This window comes from Panulirus ornatus, chromosome 4 (genome assembly GCF_036320965.1).
Source record: "Panulirus ornatus isolate Po-2019 chromosome 4, ASM3632096v1, whole genome shotgun sequence".
NCBI lineage: Eukaryota > Metazoa > Arthropoda > Malacostraca > Decapoda > Palinuridae > Panulirus > Panulirus ornatus.
In genome coordinates, this window is record NC_092227.1 from 5,839,993 (window position 1) to 5,865,229 (window position 25,237).

At 40.8% G+C, this 25,237-nt stretch overlaps 1 protein-coding gene across 1 annotated transcript in view; it reads right to left on the reverse strand.

Annotated features, from left to right (window-relative positions):
• The window catches only part of LOC139765337 (BOS complex subunit NOMO1), a 55,831-nt gene extending 35,421 nt beyond the window's left edge, over window positions 1-20,410 (reverse strand). Inside the window, exons 1-5 of the mRNA XM_071692717.1 lie at window positions 20,121-20,410; window positions 18,741-18,840; window positions 14,479-14,607; window positions 6,842-7,021; window positions 3,919-4,072 (exon numbers count right to left, since the gene is read on the reverse strand). Coding sequence (XP_071548818.1) covers window positions 3,919-4,072; window positions 6,842-7,021; window positions 14,479-14,607; window positions 18,741-18,840; window positions 20,121-20,260 — 703 coding nt within the window. The 5' untranslated portion in view covers window positions 20,261-20,410. The remainder of the gene's footprint in view (window positions 1-3,918; window positions 4,073-6,841; window positions 7,022-14,478; window positions 14,608-18,740; window positions 18,841-20,120) is intronic.
• Window positions 20,411-25,237: the final 4,827 nt, after the last annotated feature.

Consider the following 25,237-nt stretch of genomic DNA (forward strand, 5'->3'; position numbering starts at 1 on the left):
CGCTGTCTCCCGCGTTAGCGAGGTAGCACAAGGAAACAGACAAAAGAATGGCCCAACCCACCCACATACACATGTATATACATACACATCCACACACGCACATATACATACCTATACATCTCAACGTATACATATATATATATATATATATATATATATATATATATATATATATATATATACACACACAGACATATACATATATACACATGTACATAATTCATACTGTTTGCCCTTATTCATTCCCGTCGCCACCCCACCACACATGAAATAACAACCCCCTCTCCCTGCATGTGCGCAAGGTAGCGATAGGAAAAGACAACAAAGGCCACATTCGTTCACGCTCAGTCTCTAGCTGTCATGTATAATGCACCGAAACCATAGCTCCTTTTCTACATCCAGGCCCCACAGAACTTTCCATGGTTTACCCCAGATGCTTCACATGCCGTGGTTCAATTCACTGACAGCACCTTGACCCCAGTATACCACAATGTTCCAATTCACTCTATTCCTTGCATGCCTTTCACCCTCCTGCATGTTCAGGCCCCAATCACTCAAAACCTTTTTCACTCCATCATTCCACCTCCAATTTGGTCTCCCGCTTCTCCTAGTTCCCTCCACCTCTGACACATATATCCTCTTTGTCAATCTCTCCTCACTCATTCTCTCCATGTGACCAAACCATTTCAAAACACCCTCTTCTGCTCTCTCAACCACCCTCTTTTTATTACCACACGTCTTTCTTACCCTTTCATTACTTACTCGATCAAACCACCTCACCTCACATCACATATTGTCCTCAAACATCTCATTTTCAGCATATCCACCCTCCACCGCACAACTCTATCTATAGCCCAAGTCTCGCAACCATATATCATTGTTGGAACCACTATTCCTTCAAACATACCCATTTTTGCTTTCCAAGATAACGTTCTCGACTTCCACATATCTTTCAACGCTCCCAGAACTTTCGCCCCCTTCCCATCCTATGATTCACTTCTGCTTACATGGTTCCATCTGCTGCCAAATCCACTCCCAGATATCTAAAACACTTCACTTCCTCCAGTTTTTCTCCATTCAAACTTACCTCCTAATTGACTTGTCCCTCAACCCTACTGTACCTAATACCCTTGCTCTTATTCACATTCACTTTCAGCTTTCTTCTTTAACACACTTTACCAAATTCAGTTACCAGCTTCAGCAGTTTCTCATCCGAATCAGCTACCAGCACTGTATCATCAGCGAACAACAACTGACTCGCTTCCCAAGCTCTCTCATCCACAACAGACTGCATACTTGCCCGTCTTTCATATAATGTCCTCAGATATTTCATTTCCAGTATATCCACACTCTTCTTTATATTTTTGTCTAAAACCTACACCTTGCATCCATATAGTACTGATGGGACTATAATGCCATCAAACATGCACATCCATGCTCTTAAAGACAGTGACCTCTTTCCACATTCCTCAATGTGCCCAAGACTACCTCTTCACCCACACTTACCTAACTTCAGCTCCCATGTACTTAAAGCACTCTACTTTCTTTAGTTCTCTCCGTTCAAACTCATACTCCAAAAAACGTCTCCACTATCAAACCTAATAAATTTGCATTTATTCAATATCTATTTATCCATCTATATCTCTGATGCCTGTTCCAATTAGAACTCCCTCAAAAGGGTGGCCATGGCAACAGAGTCTCCATAAGGAAAGAACTCCAGTGGTGCTCCTCAGCCTTCAGTGCCTTGCCCTTCACATGCTAGTGGCAGAGGGCAACTCTAGCACAGTGTTTGCAGAGACTCCTACCTAACATTCCTAATGACTACTTCTATCTAATGCTCCTACCTACTACTACTAATGTTTCTACTTTATGCTCCTTCCTAAATGTCCCTACCTATTACATCTATTCTAAACTTTCTCCTTCCACATGCCCACCTCAATATGCTCTGCACTAGACCCTCCCACCTAATCCATTCCATAACTAAACACCAATTCCCAGTTAAAAATAAAAAGCCCGCCCCTGGCTCACACTTTAACCCCTAGTCACAGATCCCCCAACGTCAGCAAATAAGTAAAGCAATAACAAAACACTTTTACACTGAAATAACCCATCAAGCACAAAACAACTGCCCTCACAATTCAGCCTTAAACTCCACCCCAATAGAAATATAAGCATCACAAGCAATAATCCCTAGACACCCAGGTGTCACACTTTCCTGTCTACACTCTGGACATCACCCATTCCTAAATTACAACAATGTTTCAACATATCCCAAGATCTTTCATGTTGATGTTAAAAGTACCAAAGCAAAGACATGGAGCAGTGCCCACTCAACTGCCTTGCACTCTTTGCACACAAACACACACATGACACTACTACACTATAAAATACAGTCCCAATCAGTGGATTTGGCCAGCTTCCTGAGCATCACAGGAGCCTCATGAAGATAGAAGAGATTCCTCGGCAAAATGAACGTATATATTCTAGCATAAACCAGCTACCCATCTTGACCAGCCCCTGAAGGAGGATGAACAGCTGGGTCGACTGCAGATCAACATCAGTGACCAGGATTGAAATCCACACAGGCTCAACCCCATGTAGACCTTCAATTCCGCCACAATCAGCAATATCAACAACTACAACAACAGCTTGTTTATGAACGGATCTATTAGTTACAGGTTTCCCAAAATATGTAACCCCATCACTAAGCAGAGGTTTTCAGCAGTGGAAACTCTTGCCTTACAAATCAAAGCTTTCATTACAAGATTTGAGAGCTTTGAGAAACCTTTTAATGTACTGTTGTCTAAGACTCTACTAAGAAGGGGTTCATATCATCACTGTGTGATGAAACAGGTATCATAATTGTAAATCCTTATATGGCTGGTCTCCATACACATACTATGGGAAGCAGCAGACAGATGCATGCTACTGGTCCACATCTTCAGGAATGAAAAACATGAAGACAGCTCCAGACAGAAATAGCCACAGAAACCACTCTGCTAAACTCATTCACTTTCACCAATTCTTTCCTATTTACCCAATCCTACTAAAATTCTCCACTTTTACCTGCACCAAGAAATAATCAGGCCTTCCACTTTGAGCTACTCTAAGGATGGTCATTTACAACAACCTCTCCTTTGCATACTCATCATGAATGACCACAAGCCTTCATTCACTCACCTAAATATGTTTCATCATCCTTCATTCAACACAGAATTCAACAAGTTACCTTTTTTCGTTTACTTCAGCAGCACCATGCCCCTAATCATACTTTCAACTGCTGCATTACCTAACCTTCATTTCAGACCCTCTAACACTATAATTCAATCCTTTGCATTAAAACTGCTCATCCTAAAATGCATTCCTTTCCTCTTCACTAATATCACTTCTCGGTGCATAAGCACTTGCAATCACCTACTTTTCAAAGTTTACTTTCTCCAATTCCTTGCTCGCTTGAACATACTTCCACAGCTACTTCTTTATCAGATGTACCACCCCTTCCTTCATTCCTAAACCACTCAACCCCCCTATCCTTCAACTCTATTTTGTGTAAAGCCAGAATATCCAGGTTTACCTTAATGATTACAGCACATGTTTCTCCCTTCTTATATCCTGTTTATAATCATGCACATTCAGATACCCTAACTTGGCCCTTCAAGAAACAATCTTTACTCAGTTCCTTCCTCTAATCCTACTTTAAAAAAGTACTATACTTGTACAGAAGAAGACTTTTAGCCTCCCATTCCTGCCCACTTATCTTCCTTCTATAACACATAGGAGATACGTGGGAAGTATTCTTTCCCCAACATCTCCAGGAGTTATAAACAGTAATGATTATCATAAATCTGATAAATTTTGCACATACTATCAACTGTAGCAAAATATGTATTATCTCTAGAAATTCAAATCTAAATATACCTGGTAATCCTGTGGTTTCTTCCTTAGCGTGCAAAATGAAATTGACACTTGGTGTAGGCTGGCCATCTGTTGTAACATTTCCAGATACACTGTACCCTCCAACAATTAGAGACGATCCAGCATTCCCATTTTCATCAGCAACTTTCACTATGACCTACCAATAAAAAGAAAATATTTCAGATCAGAGTGAGAACAAAACTGCTGAGAAATTTAAAGGGTAGGGACTAATGTGAACATCAGCCACTTCCAGTGCCACATATCAATAAAAAGAAAAAAATTACATTGTGAAAACAGCATTGCTCAAATTAAAGATGTACCCTCCAACAATTAAAAATGAACCAGCATTCCCATTTTCATCAGCAACTTTCACTATGACCTACCAATAAAAAGAAAATATTTCAGATCAGAGTGAGAACAAAACTGCTGAGAAATTTAAAGGGTAGGGACTACTGTGAACATCAGCCACTTCCAGTGCCACATATCAATGAAAAGAAAAAAAATTACATTTTGAAAACAGAATCGCTCAAAAACTTTAAGACATATATCAGTATAAACATCCAAAGGCATTGAAACTTTTGAATGACAAATACAGCTCAAAATGTGTCAATTCTTTTGCTCTTTTGTGCAACAACAGAAATAAATTATTTTGTCTCCATGTGTTAATTTCTAGCTTTATGGCAAAATAAAGGAATACACCTGAGCATACTTGGTAAGATTTATGGGACAGCAGTGGCATACACAGAATATTTACGAGCAGCAACATAGCCCCATGAAAGGAAGAGGGTGTAAACCACAAGTTTGCTATGGAGAATCTGAATGAGTAATATTTGGAGAAAGTTGCTACGGAGAATCTGAATGAGTAATATTTGAAGAAAGTTAACTATTTGTGGCATTTATGGATCTAGAGGAAGCATATGATATCATTGACAGAGAAGCCTTCTTTAAAGTGCTACATTTATATGGAGTACCTGGAATTTTACAAAATTCAGAAAGGAAATATTACTAAGAGAGTATGGAATGTGTGCAAGTAGGAAGGGAAGAGGGTGGGTGATGGGTATACATCATAGAATGTGTGATGTCACCACGGTTGTTTAATCTGCTAATGGATGGAAAAGTATATAAAATAAATCAAAGGTTCTTAACTCCTTATCTGTTCTAGATGGATTTTTCTGCAAGCCAGGCAAATCCTCACGACAGATATCTACACCAAGTTTCACACCTCTTTTTCAAGGTCACCTGCTGAGCTTGTGTGGTTGCCAAGACAGCAGTGCCTGATGATTCTCCCCACAGTCAGTCATCTCCAGCCATGCCAACAATAACATTCTGTAGGAAGGACTCTGAAAAACTATTAGCTAGATTAAGAGGATCAGGTATCACAATGGCTTGATAATGATGATTTGTCTATTTTTCTTTGGATAATTTTTTTCAGCTGAAACAGGTACCTATCTTATTAACCAGCCCCTAGGAGTGGATGAACAGCTGCAACTAGGATTCGAACCTATGCGTTAGACCTTGGGCACACCATGAAAGTATCAGTCAGGAATGCTAACTGCTGCACCACAGATGCTAAAAGAGATTTTAGGGACACTGGCTTCTGCAGCATTGAAGGCCAACCAAGACGAGGAAAGAGAAGGTGTCTCTAGCAAAAGTGGAGGCAATATTGCCATCTGACTGATGCAAATGGTAATTTTACAAACTTTTATAATTTTGAAGTCATGAAAAAATTTTCAGTGAATCACACTGATCATAAAAGAAAGGTTTACGATATCAAAAACATAGTAATTATCAATAATCATTGTTTCCATATAGGCAAAATCAATAACACAACATGCACTGGAGGTGCCCTCTGCCAGTGGCCTGTTAAGGGTGAGGCACTAAGTGCTAAGAAGCAGCACTGGAGTTCACCAGTTACGGAGACTTGCTGTGGCCAACACCTTGGGGGGAGTTCCCACTGGAAATTGGCATCAAAGATAGTTAGATACATATGCGCAGTAGCAACTTACTTGACACCCAAGTCACTTTCACAAACATTTTAATAAGAGTGTTGTGCTGTAAAATCTACAGAACTTCTACACATAATTAGAGTAAAATTGATGGACAAAATATTCTAGATCTATTTGTCACCTCTACTCAATCCTGCTTTAACTACACAGTCTTGTCCCCTAATTGGTTCATCTGATCACTCTGCCATATATATATCCAGCAGCTCTTCAGCATAAATACTGGCACCTCAACAAAGCTGGCTGGCATAACTTACAAAAATTCTTTTCTGACTTTCCTTGGGTAAATCACAGTCTCTTATGTACTGATGCTTCTGTCTCCACCAAATTAATTAGCTGAGGTTACTGTTGAGGGAATGGAAGCACTTTCCCGATTCAGCATTTATCACTGCCCGTAATAACTGCAAGTACACTATCCAATAGGCAGAGTTCCTTTATTCAAAAGAAGTGCGATAAACTCTCCTTGTAATCCAATGACAAGTCTTTCTGGTGTGTAACTAAGGGCATCGCTGGCAACTTTTGTTGTCCTACCTTTCCTTCACTCTCCGGTCTGACATTTTTATAGCTGTCTCTCCCATAGACAAAGTAATCTGGTTCCCATTTCTCCTCTAACTCCACCTTACATGAATAACATTCCTTCTTTTCCTAATGTTCCTAATGCCCCATCTATCAATCTATATTTCTGACAACCACTCCCTTCGGGAACTCCTATCAAGGAAGTGGCCATGGCAAAAGCCTTTGCACTTTTCCCTGTCCTCACATGCATTCATCACAAACACCATTTCATGCATTCTCCCACCGTTTCTCTCCTTCCAGTAATCATCCACTCTTATTTCCCCACAAGACAAATAAAGATGAAAAACTATAGTGGAGAAAGCAAGCAATTGAGTTATAACAAAGGCATAAAGGAAAGACTGGTGTACCTTGTCATTTAAGAAGCTCCATGATGGGTATGAAGCCACCACCAAGTACTCCCCTGAAGACAGTGGTGTAAATACATAAGATCCATCAGTGGTTGTCTGTGTTGTCTGAATAAGTTTCTCTCCTTTATACAGGGATACGGTCACCCCTTCTGGACCAGAATCACTCCCAAGGCTCACCACCTAAAATATCATTAATAGAGTTCACATATGCTAGCTGCATGAGAACAGCACTTAGAAAAATATAAATATTAGACATGAGTGAAAATGCATTAATATAACAAAAATAATCAGAAAATGCTTTATTATAACTTTCATACATTAAAGCAAATTGTAAGATACCCAGTAATAACACATTTCAGTAAAATAAACAGAAGGTTGTAAGGAGTGATATGGTATCCAAATGGCAAAGTGTTCTCAAGGGGAAGAACTATGCCTTATGATGTGGTCAAGGATAACCACGAAGGGGTCTGAAGGGCTCGGCTGTGGACAGAGGGATCTGGTTTATATGTTATAAATGACAGCTAGAGAGCTGATGTGAGTAAACAAGGCCATTTTTTGTCTGTTCCTGAAGCTACCTAGCTATATGGGAAACTGCAAACTTGTATGAAAAAGTGAAGGGAGCATAAGGGGAAGTGATAACGGGTAGTGACAGAGTGAGGAGGAGATGGAGTATAGTTTGAAGGATTGTTGAATGCGTTTGATGATAGAGTGGCAGAAGTAGGGTGTTTTGGTTGGGGTGGTTTGCAAAGTGAGAGAGTCAAGGAGAGTGGTTTGGTGAAGAGAGAAGAGGTTGTGAAAGCCTTCAGGACGATGAAGTGCAGCAAGGTGGCAGGAGTGGGTGGCAGAGCAGTTGAATTCATTATGAAAGGGAGTGACTATGTTGTTGATTGGTAGGTAAAGATACTCAATGTATGTAAGGATCATGGTGAAGTGCCTGAAGATTGGCAGAATGCATGTTAGAGCCACTGTATAAAGGTAAAGGAGATAAAGATAAGTGTTCAAACTACAGAGACCTAAGTTTGTTGAGTATAACTGGTAAATTGTATGGGAAGGTACTGATTAAGAGGGTGAAGGCATATAGCGAGCATCATATTGGGGAGGAGCAGTGTGGTTTCAGAAGTAGTAGTAAATGTGTGGATCAAGTGTTAGCATTCAAGAATGTGTGTGAAAATACTTAGAAAAACAGATAGGTTTGCATGTGGCATTTATGGATCTGGAAAAGGCATATGACAGGGTTGATATACATGCTTTATGGAAGGTCTTAAAAATATATGGTATGATAGGGTTGATGGAGATGCACTTTAGAAGAAAAACAGACAAAAAAAAGGCCACATTCATTTAACATTCAGCCTCTAGCCGTCATGTGTAATGCGACAGAACTACAGCTCCCTCTCCACATCCAGGCCCCACAAACCTTTCCATGGTTACCCCAGACGTTTCACATGCCCTGGTTCAGTCCACTGACAGCACGTCAATCCCAGTACACCACATCGGTGGGGGAAGGGGCGAAGGTTCTGGGAGTGATGAAGAATGTGTGAAAGGAGAAAACATTATCTCAGAGAGCAAAAATGGATATGTTTGAAGGAATAGTAGTTCCAACAATGTTATATGGTTGCAAGGCATGGGCTATAGATAGGGTTGTATGGAAGAGGGTGGATGTGTTGGAAATTAAATGTTTCAGGACAATATGTGAAGTGGTTCGACCAAGTAAGTAATGAAAGGGTAAGAGAGAGGTGTGGAAATAAAAAGAGTGTGGTTGAGAAAGCAGAAGAAGGTGTGTTGAAATGATTTGGACATAAGGCGAGAATGAGTGAGGAAAGATTGATAAAGAGGACATATGTGTCAGAGGTGGAGGGAACAAGGAGAAGCAGGAGACCAAATTGGAGGTGGCGGAATAGGGTGAAAAAGATTTTGAGTGATCAGGGCCTGAACATACAAGAGGGTGAGAGCAGCATGCAAGGAATAGAGTGAATTGGAACGATGTGGTATACTGGGGTCGATGTGCAGTCAATGGTCTGAACAAGGGGATGTGAAACATCTGAAGTAAACCCTGGAAAGGTCTGTGGGGCCTGGATGTGGATAGTGAGCTGTGGTTTTGGAGCATTACACATGACAGACAGAGACTGAGTGTGAACAAATGTGGCCTTTTTGTCCATTTTCCTGGCGCTACCTCACTGAAGCGGGGGGTAGCAATGCTATTTTCCAGTGGAGTAGGTTGGCAGCAGGAATGGATGAAGGCAAGCAAGTATGAATAAGTACATGTGTGTGTATGTAGGCTTGAGGGCTGTGGCTTCCATCAGCTTGGTCAGCCAACAACTATATCCAACAGCTTGGGCCATATTTATGTATATATGTATTGATTAAGAGGGTGAAGGCATGTACAGAGCATCAGATTGGGGAAGAGCAGTGTGGTTTCAGAAGTGGTAGAGGATGTGTGGATCAGGTGTATGCTTTGAAGAATGTATGTGAGAAATACTTAGAAAAACAGATGGATTTGTATGTAGCACTTATGGACCAGGAGAAGGAATATGATAGAATTGATAGAGATGCTCTGTGGAAGGTATTAAGAGTTATGGTGTGGGAGGCAAGTTGCTAGCAGTGAAAAGTTTTATCGAGGATGTAAGGCATGTGTACGAGTAGGAAGAGAGGAAAGTGATTGGTTCCCATTGAATGTCAGTTTGCAGCAGGGGTGCATGATGTCTCCATGGTTGTTCAATTTGTTTAGGGATGGGGTTGTTAGGGAGGCGAATGCAAGAGTTTTGGAGAGAGGGGCAAGTATGCAGTCTGTTGTGGATGAGAGGGCTTGGGAAGTGAGTCAGATGTTGTTCGCTGATGATACAATGCTGGTGGCTGATTTGGGTGAGAAACTGCAGAAGCTGATGACTGAGTTTGGTAAAGTGTGTGAAAGAAAAGAGCTGAGAGTAAATGTGAATATGAGCAAGATTATTAGGTACAGTAGGGTTGAGGGACAAGTCAGTTAGGAGGTAAGTATGAATGGAGAAACACTAGAGGAAGTGAGGAGTTTTAGATATCTGGGAGAGGATTTGGCAGTGGATAGAACCATGGAAGCAGAAGTGACTCACAGGGTGGGGGAAGGGGCGAAAGTTCTGGGAATGTTGAAGAATGTGTGGAAGGCGAGAACATTATCTCGGAGAACAAAAATGGGTATGTTTGAAGGAATAGTGGTTCCAACAAAGTTATATAGTTGAAAGGCATAAGCTATAGATAGGGTTGTGCAGAGGAGGGTGGATGTGTTGGAAATGAGATGTTTGAGGACAATATGTGGTGTGAGGTGGTTTGATCGAATAAGTAATGAAAGGGTAAGAGAGATGTGTGGTAATAAAAAGAGTGGTTGAGAAAGCAGAAAAGGATGTATTGAAATGGTTTGGTAACATGGAGAGAATGAGTAAGGAAAGGTTGACTAAGAGGATATATGGATAAGTGGGAGACCAAAATTAGAGGTGGATGGATGGAGTGAAAAAGATTTTGAGCAATCAGCGCCTGAGCATGCAGAAGGGTAAAAGGCGTGCAAGGAATAGAGTGAATTGGAACGATGTGGTATAACTGGGTCAATGTGCTGTCAATGGATTGAACCAGAGCATGTGAAGCGTCTGTGGTAAACCATGGAAAGTTTTGTGGGGCCTGGATGTGGAAAGGGAGCTGTGGTTTCAGTGCATTATACATGACAGCTGGAGACTGAGTGTGAATGAATGTGGCCTTTGTTGTCTTCTCCTCGTGCTACCTCATTTCATGTGTGGCGGGGTGGCGACGGGAATGAATAAAGGCAGCAAGTATGAATTATGTACATGTGTATATGTGTCTATGTCAGTCTATGTATATATAAGTATATGTTGAAATGTATAGGTATGTATATGTGCGTGTGTGGACGTGTATATATATACATGTGTATGTGGGTGGGTTGGACCATTCTTTCGTCTGTTTCCTTGCGCTACCTCGCTAACGCGGGAGACAGCGACAAAGTATAATAAATAGATATAAATATGGTTGTTTAATTTGTTTATGGATGGGGTTGTAAGGGAGGTAAATGCAAGAGTCCTGGAAAGAGGGGCAAGTATGAAGTCTGTTGGGGATGAGAGAGCTTGGGAAGTGAGTCAGTTGTTGTTCGCTGATGATACAGCGCTGGTGGCTGATTCATGTGAGAAACTGCAGAAGCTGGTGACTGAGTTTGGTAAAGTGTGTGGAAGAAGAAAGTTGAGAGTAAATGTGAATAAGAGCAAGGTTATTAGGTACAGTAGGGGTGAGGGTCAAGTCAATTGGGAGGTGAGTTTGAATGGAGAAAAACTGGAGGAAGTGAAGTGTTTTAGATATCTGGGAGTGGATCTGTCAGCGGATGGAACCATGGAAGCGGAAGTGGATCATAGGGTGGGGGAGGGGGCGAAAATTTTGGGAGCCTTGAAAAATGTGTGGAAGTCGAGAACATTATCTCGGAAAGCGAAAATGGGTATGTTTGAGGGAATAGTGGTTCCAACAATGTTGTATGGTTGCGAGGCGTGGGCTATGGATAGAGATGTGCGCAGGAGGATGGATGTGCTGGAAATGAGATGTTTGAGGACAATGTGTGGTGTGAGGTGGTTTGATCGAGTAAGTAACGTAAGGGTAAGAGAGATGTGTGGAAATAAAAAGAGCGTGGTTGAGAGAGCAGAAGAGGGTGTTTTGAAATGGTTTGGGCACATGGAGAGAATGAGTGAGGAGAGATTGACCAAGAGGATATATGTGTCGGAGGTGGAGGGAACGAGGAGAAGAGGGAGACCAAATTGGAGGTGGAAAGATGGAGTGAAAAAGATTTTGTGTGATCGGGGCCTGAACATGCAGGAGGGTGAAAGGAGGGCAAGGAATAGAGTGAATTGGAGTCATGTGGTATACAGGGGTTGACGTGCTGTCAGTGGATTGAATCAAGGCATGTGAAGCGTCTGGGGTAAACCATGGAAAGCTGTGTAGGTATGTATATTTGCGTGTGTGGACGTGTGTATGTACATGTGTATGGGGGGGGGGTTGGGCCACTTCTTTCGTCTGTTTCCTTGCGCTACCTCGCAAACGCGGGAGACAGCGACAAAGTATAAAAAAAAAAAAAAAAAAAAAAAAAATAAATATGAATATGTATAAATGCCATATGTCACCCACAATATCAATCAGCACAAAAGATTTCATGAACCTCAGTTACCCAGAGAAAATAAAGGTAGGAAATGCCAAAATCTCCTACATTATTTTTGTGTGGTATGGATGATGATGACAGCCAACTATCATAGCTGAACACATCAGGAGATATGAAACACACTTCAGTTAAGAGAGATGCAGTGGGATTCCTGGGTACACACAGGGTCTACCTGATGATGGCCAACCAAAGTTGAAATACCCCATTGCCACATTAAGGTTTAAATGTCTCTGATGCACTGCGTTCAAATTACTAATGCTCTTTTAATTAAATTTTGATAAAATTTTGCTATACCTGGAAGTTCTCTTTTCTCCTCTGGCTCTATATCAAAAGGGTTAAAGCTCTTCCATTATTATGAGGCTTAACTGACTTTCTAGAAGACATTTTTATCCTAACTCCACACCAAAAGAGTTCATGGTGTTCAACTTTTTTTCAGGGTTAATCATCATGAGTACTTTATGTTGACTTTCATGATCAAGCTTTCACGTATTTCCTACTAATTCCTTCCTGTGTTTTTACATTCTTTCATCCTCCTCAGCTCTTCAAATCTTGCTTCAATTACACCAAATATAGCCAAATCACTCTTTAATCATCCAATATCTAGTCCCCTTTTCATATCATATACTCAAACCCTCTCCTAATTTTCTATGCAACTTTTAATAGTAAGAATCATTTTCAGTTTCATTTCTAAACACTGCTCTTTACTTACCTTCTTAACATCATCTTATTCTTTCACTGTCTTCTAATGGGTTGATAATTTCATTACACTTTCTAATTACTTTTTTTTTTTTTTTTTTTTTTTTTTTTATACCTCGTCGCTGTCTCCCGCGTTTGCGAGGTAGCGCAAGGAAACAGACGAAAGAAATGGCCCAACCCCCCCCCATACACATGTACATACACACGTCCACACACGCAAATATACACACCTAAACAGCTTTCCATGGTTTACCCCGGACGCTTCACATGCCTTGATTCAATCCACTGACAGCACGTCAACCCCTGTATACCACATCGCTCCAATTCACTCTATTCCTTGCCCTCCTTTCACCCTCCTGCATGTTCAGGCCCCGATCACACAAAATCCTTTTCACTCCATCTTTCCACCTCCAATTTGGTCTCCCTCTTCTCCTCGTTCCCTCCACCTCCGACACATATATCCTCTTGGTCAATCTTTCCCCACTCATTCTCTCCATGTGCCCAAACCACTTCAAAACACCCTCTTCTGCTCTCTCAACCACGCTCTTTTTATTTCCACACATCTCTCTTACCCTTACGTTACTTACTCGATCAAACCACCTCACACCACACATTGTCCTCAAACATCTCATTTCCAGCACATCCATCCTCCTGCGCACAACTCTATCCATAGCCCACGCCTCGCAACCATACAACATTGTTGGAACCACTATTCCTTCAAACATACCCATTTTTGCTTTCCGGGATAATGTTCTCGACTTCCACACATTTTTCAAGGCTCCCAAAATTTTCGCCCCCTCCCCCACCCTATGATCCACTTCCGCTTCCATGGTTCCATCCGCTGACAGATCCACTCCCAGATATCTAAAACACTTCACTTCCTCCAGTTTTTCTCCATTCAAACTCACCTCCCAATTGACTTGACCCTCAACCCTACTGTACCTAATAACCTTGCTCTTATTCACATTTACTCTTAACTTTCTTCTTCCACACACTTTACCAAACTCCGTCACCAGCTTCTGCAGTTTCTCACATGAATCCGCCACCAGCGCTGTATCATCAGCGAACAACAACTGACTCACTTCCCAAGCTCTCTCATCCCCAACAGACTTCATACTTGCCCCTCTTTCCAAAACTCTTGCATTTACCTCCCTAACAATCCCATCCATAAACAAATTAAACAACCATGGAGACATCACACACCCCTGCCGCAAACCTACATTCACTGAGAACCAATCACTTTCCTCTCTTCCTACACGTACACATGCCTTACATCCTCGATAAAAACTTTTCACTGCTTCTAACAACTTGCCTCCCACACCATATATTCTTAATACCTTCCACAGAGCATCTCTATCAACTCTATCATATGCCTTCTCCAGATCCATAAATGCTACATACAAATCCATTTGCTTTTCTAAGTATTTCTCACATACATTCTTCAAAGCAAACACCTGATCCACACATCCTCTACCACTTCTGAAACCACACTGCTCTTCCCCAATCTGATGCTCTGTACATGCCTTCACCCTCTCAATCAATACCCTCCCATATAATTACTAATTACTAATTACTTATTTTTTTATAAAATAATTAGAAAGTTATTTTATAAAAAATATATATATATATAATATATAATATATACAGCAATTACCACTTAACAATGCAAGGTCCATTACTAATCAAGTTCATCTTCACAATAAAACCCATCATCTCACTGTTTCTTATAAAATATATTTTAAACACAACTTTATATAATAACACCAACCTTGCCAATGACTGCAAACCCTTTGAAGTGAAAGTTTATATCCTGTCCCAAGCTGCAAGCATCAGTCCCCCCATCAACTTTCAATGACACTTCTTCTGGTTCAAAACTCCAACCAGGAGGAGGGGATACCTGTTAAAAAATCATTTGATATTAGTAATATTAATAGTTTTGATATTTTTACTTGCAGGCTCAGTAATTTGCTCCTGGTCATCTTTCGTTACAACATGAAAAGTGATCAAGAATTGAAACACGACTTATCTCTCACTTCTTCTCATACTGACTGTATCCACACACATTCAAACACCCCAGCATAAGTCCTCAAGGAGTATGAGCTCCTTCATCTGGAACTTTTAGTAAGGTACCACTAAAAACATACAAAGAAATGGCCTCCTTCAATCATATCCACTCTCTAACTGTCACGTATAATTCACAAAAAAATTGTATGGGAAGGTATTGATTGAAAGGGTGAAGGCATTTACAGAGCATCAAACTGGGTAGGAGCAGTGTGGTTTCAGAAGTGGTAAAGGATGTATGGATCAGGTGTTAGCTTTGAAGAATGTGTGTGAGAAATACTTAGAAAAACAGATGGATCTGTATAAAGCATTTATGGATCTGGAGAAGGCATATGATAAGGTAGATAGAGATGCTTTGTGGAAAGTCGTAAGAGTATATGGTGAGGGAGATAAGCTGCTAGAAGTGAGTTTTTATCAAGGGTGTAAGGCATGTGTGCGAGTACGAAAAGAGAAGAGTGATTGGTTTCCAGTGAAGGTCAGTCTGCAGCAGGGTTAAGTGTGTCCCCATGGTTGTTTTATTTGTTTATGGATAGGGTGGTTAGGGAAGTAAATGCAAAAGTCTTGGAGAGAGGGGCGAGTATGCAGTCTGCTGGGGATGAGAGGGCCTGGGAAGTGAGTCAGTTGCTGTTCGACAATGATACAACACTGGTGGCTGAATCGAATGAGAAACAGCAGAAGTGGGTGACTGAGTTTGGAAAAGTGTGTGAAAGGAGAAAGTTGAGAGTGAATTTGAATAAAAGCATGGCTATTAGGTTCAGCAGGGTTGAGGGACAAAGTTAGTTGGGATGTAAGTTTGAATGAAGAAAAAGTGGAGGAAATGAAGTGTTTTAGATACCTGGGAGTGGACTTAGCAGCGAATGGAACCATGAAGCAAAAGTGAGTCACAGGGTGGGGGAGGGGTGTATGTGCTGGAAATGAGATATGTGAGGACAATATGTGATGTGAGGTGGTTTGATCGAGTAAGTAATGAAAGATGATGTGTGGAAATAAAAGAGTGCGCTTGAGGAAGCAGAAGAGGGTGTGTTAAAATAGTTTGGACATGTGGAGAGACTGAGTGAGGAAAGACTGAGAAAGAGGATATATGTGTCAGAGGTAGAGGGAACAAGGAGAAGCAGGAGACGTAATTGGAGGTGGAAGGATAGAGAAAAAAAGATTTTGAGCGATCGGGGCCTGAACATGCAGGAGAGTGAGAGGCATGCAAGGAATAGAGTGAATTGGAACGATGTGGTATACCGGGGTCGACTTGCTGTCAATGGACTGGTCCAGGGCATGTGAAACGTCTGTGGAAAACCATGGAAAGGTCTGTGGGCCCTGCATGTGGATAGGGAGCTGCGGTTTCGGTGCATTATACATGACAGCTCAGCTAGAGAATGACTGTGAACGAATGTGGCCTTCGTTGTCCTTTCCTAGCATTACCTCGTGTGCATGCGGGGGGAGGGGGTATCATTTCATGTGTGGCAAACCTATGCCTTGCAACCATATAACATTGTTGGAACCACTATTCCTTCAAACATACCCATTTTTGCTCTCCGAGATAATGTTCTCGACTTCCACACATTCTTCAACACTCCTAGAACCTTCGCCCCCTCCACCACCCTGTGATTCACTTCCGCTTCCATGGTTCCATCCAATGCTAAATCCACTCCCAGATATCTAAAACACTTCACTTCCTCCAGTTTTTCTCCAATCAAACTTACCTCCCAATTAACTTGTCCCTCAACCCTACTGAACCTAATAACTGTGCTCTTATTCATAATTACTCTCAGCTTTCTTTTCTCACTTACTTTACCAAACTCAGTCACCAGCTTCTGCTGTTTCTCACATGAATCAGCCACCTACGCTGTATGATCAGCAAACAACTGACTCACTTCCCACGCCCTCTCATCCACAACAGACGGGCATATGTGCCTCTCTCTCCAAAACTCTTGCATTCATCTCCCTAACAACTACATCCACAAACAAATTAAACAACCATGGAGACACCACGCACCCCTGCTGCAAACTAACATCCACTGGGAACACTTTCCTCTCTTCCTACCTGTACACATGCCTTACATCCTTGGTAAAAACTTCTCACAGCTTCCAGCAACCTACCTCCCACACCATATACTCTTAATATCTTCCACAAAGCATCTCTATCAACCCTATCATATGCCTTCTCCAGATCCATAATTGCTACGTACAAATCAATCTGTTTTTCTAAGTATCTCTCACATACATTTTTCAAAGCAAACACCTGATGCACACATCCTCAACCACTTCTGAAACCACACTGCTCTTCCCCAATCTGATGCTCTGTACATGCCTTTACCATCTCAGCCAATACTCTCCCTTACAATTTCCCAGGAATACTCTACATACTTATATCTCTAATTTGAACACTCACCTTTATCCCCTTTGCATTTGTACAATGGCACTATGCATGCATTCTGCCAATCCTCAGGCACTTCACCATGAACCATACATACACTGAAAATCCTCACCAACCAGTCAACACAGTCACCCCCTTTTTTAATAAATTCCACTACAATACCATCCAAACTCACCGCCTTGCTGGCTTTCATATGCTGCAATGCTTTCACAACCTCTTGCAGAAGATATATATACATATAGGGGAGAAAGAATGCTATAGTGTACCAGGGATATATGAGCAGCGAAAATTATGGGAAGTGGTTTGGTGAGGGAAGATGAGGTGGTGAAAGCCTTGCTTAACATGAGATGTGGCAAAGCAGCTGGAGTAGATGTATAGCAATTGAATCTTTTTTAAAAAAAGGGGTGATTGCGCTGTTGACTGATTAAGTGGGATTTTTAATGTACATATAGATCAAGGTAAAGTGCCTGAGGATTGGCAAAATGCATGTAGAATGCCAATGTATTAAGCCATGGGGGAATACATGTGATGCTCAAAGGAAAAGCCACACAGGAAGGAAATAAATAAAGAAATTTCCCTTTCATTATGCTCTCTATATTTCAAGGCCCAGATTTGATGTGGACTTATGTCCTTGACTGGAGCCTCCAATGGGGGTAAAAAAAAATGTAAAGATGTACTTTTAAAGTACAAGGATAGCACATGACTGGACTGAGCAGTGATGAAACTGTGAATGTAAGCAGTATACAAAAGTTTGAAAGTTGCATGATCTTAATTAAAGAGAGTTTAAAAGATGGGGCCTAATGAGTGGTGAACTGCTTCCCTATAGTACTTAAAGGTACTGTATTACATCTCAATGAAGTACTTACACAAACATGCATACCAAGAGACATTTAGATTCAAAGGTCCAAATATAATCAATAATGAGCTCCTAACAGTAACAGCAGCCATAGTTTTGCCACTGTTAACAATGGATAGGGGAGACATTACAACTTTTACGCACTTGAATCTACATATTTGACAGCATCACTAATGAATGGTTAACTGAAATACAAAGGATGTGATAAGCACAAAAAAACAACTAATCAAGTAAAAACACTGTTAAGAAAGCTTTTACTGAAAGACTTTGTTACTAATAGATTGATGAGTGGTAAATAAATGATAAATGTATAGAATCAAAGTTGAAAAAAGTTTGATTGTAAAGTTACATAAGGAGATGAGGCCTTACAAGTGTAAAATTTCCTCTGTGTATGCACAAACAGGATATGAAAAATAAGTAAGCACAAGCATACCTACACATTCATGTTGAGTACTGGATACAAACACCGAAAAGCAACCTTTGTAGGAATGCTTTAATACTGACAAAGTAGTGGATGAGTAGCATAAACATGATCACATAACAGTGCAGAGAACATCAAAAAAATTCAGACATATGCAGAATAATAAAAAGAAATTTGATGATACAGCCCTACAGAGAGAACAACTCCCTCCTTGAATGCACATTCAGGTTATCACAAATATCTGATCATAAGCATGCAGATGTTCATGTTCTTTGCATAAAATACAAACATAATAAATAAAAGCTTGCATTAAAAGATTACCTTTATTACATACTGGCCCTTATCATACAAAGGCATAAAGTAGTAACCATTGTTAGGTGCACATTCCGTTTCATATTTCAGGTTTCCCTGTTTTGTGTACCTGAAACATTTAAAATTCAAAATTATTGCTGTCATAATAGAGCTAATTTGCATAAAATGTTGTAAGTAGTTTGTGAATAATTCTGAAAAAACAGACTTTGAGCAAATATTTCACTGAACTATATCAAATGAGGCAATAGTAGTATCAGGTATGATATTGGGTGGAGTAAAAGTCTGTAATGCATTAGTAAAAAAAATCAACAAATCCTAAGAAATCTAACCTCACCTACCTCCCTACCCCTGACTGAGCACCATGAAAATGGCTCCAGATGTGAAAAAACAAAAGGCAGTGAACAGCCATGAGGAGGAACAATCTAATATCACTTGCTAAAGAAAATGAAAATAACATGAAAAATGTGAAGAAATAAGTGACGGTCAAGTTCCACTTTCTGAGGTGCAACAAAAATAATTTGCAGATAAATCAAAGGACAAATATAATGCTGGTATATTTGCACTACTATTTCAGCTACCATTTAAGGTTTTAAAAGATTCTGTTAATAGTTTAAGTTAACCCTAAGTTTCTCTGATATACATAACATCACAATTACTGCCTTATCTAAAATCGATCAAGAGAATGTAATGCTCCATTATTGTCAATGTATTTTCTAATCACTAGACAAGCACTAGAGAATCTGCAAAGCTAACTGCAATGTAAAACTAAGCTGGTAAACCACCAATGAAACTTTACCCGTGCGACTTCGAGTAATTTTAGAAGGATCACATAAAAAGGGAGGCCTGTTGACAGAATGCCCCACACCTGCTTACAAAAAATTACTTCAAATATAACTAAATTGATATAAATCTCAGTAACTGCAAGAGATAAGGAGTCGCTCCAATGGTTCCATTAATTTCTGGCATTATTTTGCCTAGAGAGCTTTTACCTCTAACATTTTCCATACTTCAATCTATAACCCTCACCCTTATCATATCTGGTATCACATAATAAAATCTGATGTCATAAATCATGCTCCACTACTCTAACTCGATTTACTACACTACCATAGCAAAACAACTTCACTCAGTACCCAAAGCTACGGTCATTGTGTTGTTAAAGTACTATTTCATCTTTTCACTTTTCTCTCCTGGAGTTCCTCTAAATACCACTGGATTTTAAAACATGGTATCCCAGGTCATGCGCTGAGATAAGATGCTATAACCTGAAAGGTATGGCTATGTGATGAATTTTTGGTCAGAGTTTATGATAAAAGATAAATCCCAGATACTATAATAAGGCGAAATTGACCGTCAAAATAAGACTCGTTACAAGCTACAATTACTTACAGTTTAATTCCAACTTGTGCAAAGTTAATCTCCACGTCACTCTTAACATATCCTCCACATCCTAAGACATCATTTGACAAGGAAAGTCTAATGATAGCTGCTATTGATACTATAATATACAGGAGCGTTTTTTCCCTCATGTTTCCTTCCTTCCTTTCAGTTGTGGAGTTTGCAGTTTACTTGGTCTCTCTATAATCTATCACAGCACATGTCTTTTCTAGTATTAGTGGCGTCCTTGTTGACAGTAGACCTAGTCAGCTGAGCAGCCGGTCGCTCACGTATCTCGGTCAGCTGGCTTAGTTGTTTGCCAGCTAATGCGTTTGCCGATATTAGTAGGCGCTAGCAGAATGGCCCTCTATGCTACGTTCTGATTCGATATATAACAAGCTGTCAGAAGAGATACCATTATTGCAATGAGCATTTTTTACTTTTTAGTAAGACAATTACCCCAGTAGGTTTTTCTTCTGAGTAACCAAAACCAAAAATCCATTTTTACACAAAGAAGCTAAGCCCTTTGAAGCCATTTTTGGTATGAAAATATGAATTGTGATATCAATAGTGAACTTTCTATTATTTTTTTTTTTTTTGCTTTGTCGCTGTCTCCCGCGTTTGCGAGGTAGCGCAAGGAAACAGACGAAAGAAATGGCCCAACCCACCCCCATACACATGTATATACATACGTCCTCACACGCAAATACACATACCTACACAGCCTTCCATGGTTTACCCCAAACGCTTCACATGCCTTGATTCAATCCACCGACAGCACGTCAACCCCGGTATACCACATCGCTCCAATTCACTCTATTCCTTGCCCTCCTTTCACCCTCCTGCATGTTCAGGCCCCGATCACACAAAATCTTTTTCACACCATCTTTCCACCTCCAATTTGGTCTCCCTCTTCTCCTCGTTCCCTCCACCTCCGACACATATATTCTCTTGGTCAATCTTTCCTCACTCATTCTCTCCATGTGCCCAAACCATTTCAAAACACCCTCTTCTGCTCTCTCAACCACGCTCTTTTTATTTCCACACATCTCTCTTACCCTTACGTTACTTACTCGATCAAACCACCTCACACCACACATTGTCCTCAAACATCTCATTTCCAGCACATCTAACCTCCTGCGCACAACTCTATCCATAGCCCACGCCTCGCAACCATACAACATTGTTGGAACCACTATTCCTTCAAACATACCCATTTTTGCTTTCCGAGATAATGTTCTCGACTTCCACACATTCTTCAAGGCTCCCAGAATTTTCGCCCCCTCCCCCACCCTATGATCCACTTCCGCTTCCATGGTTCCATCCGCTGTCAGATCCACTCCCAGATATCTAAAACACTTCACTTCCTCCAGTTTTTCTCCATTCAAACTCACCTCCCAATTGACTTGACCCTCAACCCTACTGTACCTAATAACCTTGCTCTTATTCACATTTACTCTTAACTTTCTTCTTTCACACACTTTACCAAACTCAGTCACCAGCTTCTGCAGTTTCTCACATGAATCAGCCACCAGCGCTGTATCATCAGCGAACAACAACTGACTCACTTCCCAAGCTCTCTCATCCCCAACAGACTTCATACTTGCCCCTCTTTCCAAAACTCTTGCATTCACCTCCCTAACCACCCCATCCATAAACAAATTAAACAACCATGGAGACATCACACACCCCTGCCGCAAACCTACATTCACTGAGAACCAATCACTTTCCTCTCTTCCTACACGTACACATGCCTTACATCCTCGATAAAAACTTTTCACTGCTTCTAACAACTTGCCTCCCACACCATATATTCTTAATACCTTCCACAGAGCATCTCTATCAACTCTATCATATGCCTTCTCCAGATCCATAAATGCTACATACAAATCCATTTGCTTTTCTAAGTATTTCTCACATACATTCTTCAAAGCAAACACCTGATCCACACATCCTCTACCACTTCTGAAACCACACTGCTCTTCCCCAATCTGATGCTCTGTACATGCCTTCACCCTCTCAATCAATACCCTCCCATATAATTTACCAGGAATACTCAACAAACTTATACCTCTGTAATTTGAGCACTCACTCTTATCCCCTTTGCCTTTGTACAATGGCACTATGCACGCATTCCGCCAATCCTCAGGCACCTCACCATGAGTCATACATACATTAAATAACCTTACCAACCAGTCAACAATACAGTCACCCCCTTTTTTAATAAATTCCACTGCAATACCATCCAAACCTGCTGCCTTGCCGGCTATCATCTTCCGCAAAGCTTTTACTACCTCTTCTCTGTTTACCAAATCATTTTCCCTAACCCTCTCACTTTGCACACCACCTCAACCAAAACACCCTATATCTGCCACTCTATCATCAAACATTCAACAAACCTTCAAAATACTCACTCCATCTCCCTCTCACATCACCACTACTTGTTATCACCTCCCCATTTGCGCCCTTCACTGAAGTTCCCATTTGCTCCCTTGTCTTACGCACTTTATTTACCTCCTTCAAGAACATCTTTTTATTCTCCCTAAAATTTAATGATACTCTCTCACCCCAACTCTCATTTGCCCTTTTTTTCACCTCTTGCACCTTTCTCTTGACCTGTCTCTTTCTTTTATACATCTCCCACTCAATTTCATTTTTTCCCTGCAAAAATCGTCCAAATGCCTCTCTCTTCTCTTTCACTAATACTCTTACTTCTTCATCCCACCACTCACTACCCTTTCTAATCAACCCACCTCCCACTCTTCTCATGCCACAAACATCTTTTGCGCAATCCATCACTGATTCCCTAAATACATCCCATTCCTACCCCACTCCCCTTACTTCCATTGTTCTCACCTTTTTCCATTCTGTACTCAGTCTCTCCTGGTACTTCCTCACACAAGTCTCCTTCCCAAGCTCACTTACTCTCACCACCCTCTTCACCCCAACATTCACTCTTCTTTTCTGAAAACCCATACAAATCTTCACCTTAGCCTCCACAAGATAATGATCAGACATCCCTCCAGTTGCACCTCTCAGCACATTAACATCCAAAAGTCTCTCTTTCGCGCGCCTGTCAATTAACACGTAATCCAATAACACTCTCTGGCCATCTCTCCTACTTACATAAGTATACTTATGTATATCTCGCTTTTTAAACCAGGTATTCCCAATCATCAATCCTTTTTCAGCACATAAATCTACAAGCTCTTCACCATTTCCATTTACAACACTGAACACCCCATGTATACCAATTATACCCTCAACTGCCACATTACTCACCTTTGCATTCAAATCACCCATCACTATAACCCAGTCTCGTGCATCAAAACCACTAACACACTCATTCAGCTGCTCCCAAAACACTTGCCTCTCATGATCTTTCTTCTCATGCCCAGGTGCATATGCACCAATAATCAACCATCTCTCTCCATCAACTTTCAGTTTTACCCATATTAATCGAGAATTTACTTTCTTACATTCTATCACACACTCCCACAACTCCTGTTTCAGGAGTATTGCTACTCCTTCCCTTGCTCTTGTCTTCTCACTAACCCCTGACTTTACTCCCAAGACATTCCCAAACCACTCTTCCCCTTTACCCTTGAGCTTCGTTTCACTCAGAGCCAAAACATCCAGGTTCCTTTCCTCAAACATACCACCTATCTCTCCTTTTTTCACATCTTGGTTACATCCACACACATTTAGGCACCCCAATCTGAGCCTTCGAGGAGGATGAGCACTCCCCACATGACTCCTTCTTGTTTCCCATTTTAGAAAGTTAAAAAAATACAACAAAAATACATAATACAAAAAAAAACTTTCTATTATGTTAGCATTATTCATTTCCACGCACATAAATGGGCCCTTATGAAAATTTGCCTCAGAAGTGAGAATTCTTTTAAATGATGCCCTGTCAAAGCCCAACCAAACAACACGCCGTTCCACTGCCCTTTTTGCATGGCCCCACTAGTCGCACTCCACGAGGATTACCTGTATGTTGTCCTCGGTGGGAGTTATAAGCTAACGTCACACTAGAATCTTGATATTTGTGCAGCATCATGTACACCACCCCTTGAAAAAGTCTCAGGTCACCATGTGACCTGGTCCATATCTCGTTTCTCCAATAGCAGCATCATGGGACCTCGGTAATAACCCCTTTTCCATTAACAGCATAAATGGGACCTCGGCAATGAATACCTCTCCATTAACAGCATCACGGGAGTCAGTTTTTGAATTTGGGAGAGTGTATCAAAGGAGAAAGTTGAGAGTAAATGTAAATTAAAGCAAAGTTATTAGGTTTAATGGTGGAAAAAAAAGTTTAGTTAAAGTATGGTTTTGAATGGAGAAAACTCGCGAGTAACTGACTTTTTATAAAGACCTAAGAGGGGACATGACCGCAAATGGTGTTTAGTTGGAGTGAGTTTGAATGGAGAAAACTTGGAGGAACGAAAACTTTTTAAGAGATCTGGGAATGGGCATGACAGCAAATGAAACACTTGGAGCTAAAGGGAACCATAGAGTGGGTGAGGGGGTGAAGTTCCTGGACACACTGAGAAAAGTGTGGAGAATTTATAATCTTTGTGGAAATTGATAGGTTCATTTGATGTGATAGTTGTCCTGATAATGTATGTATGCAAGGCATGGGCCATAGATGATAAAATACAGAGGAAGGTAAACGTGTTGGAAATAAAATATTTGAGGACAATATGTGATGTAAGGAAGGTTGATCAAATAAGATATGACAGGGTAAGAGTAAGTTGTAGTAAGAGGAGTATGTATGAAAGGGATGAAGAGAGTATGCTGAAATAGTTTGACCATATGGAGGAAATGAGTTTGGAGAGATTAAGAGGATATACACGAGAAGTGGAGGGAGAAAGGAAAAGGGGGAAGCCAAGAAGTGCAAGGATAGAGTAAAAGACCCTTGGTTATTATAGGAGGGAATATGAATAAAGCCATGAGGCATATAAGGGATAGAATGAACTGGAGTGAAGTATACATGGGGCAATGGGCTGAACCATGGTATGTGAAGCAGTCAATGGAAACTACAGAAGAGGTCTTTGGGGGCTGGTTGTGGATAAGGAGCTCTGGTTTTGGTGCTTTACACATAACATCTAGAGAGTGAATGA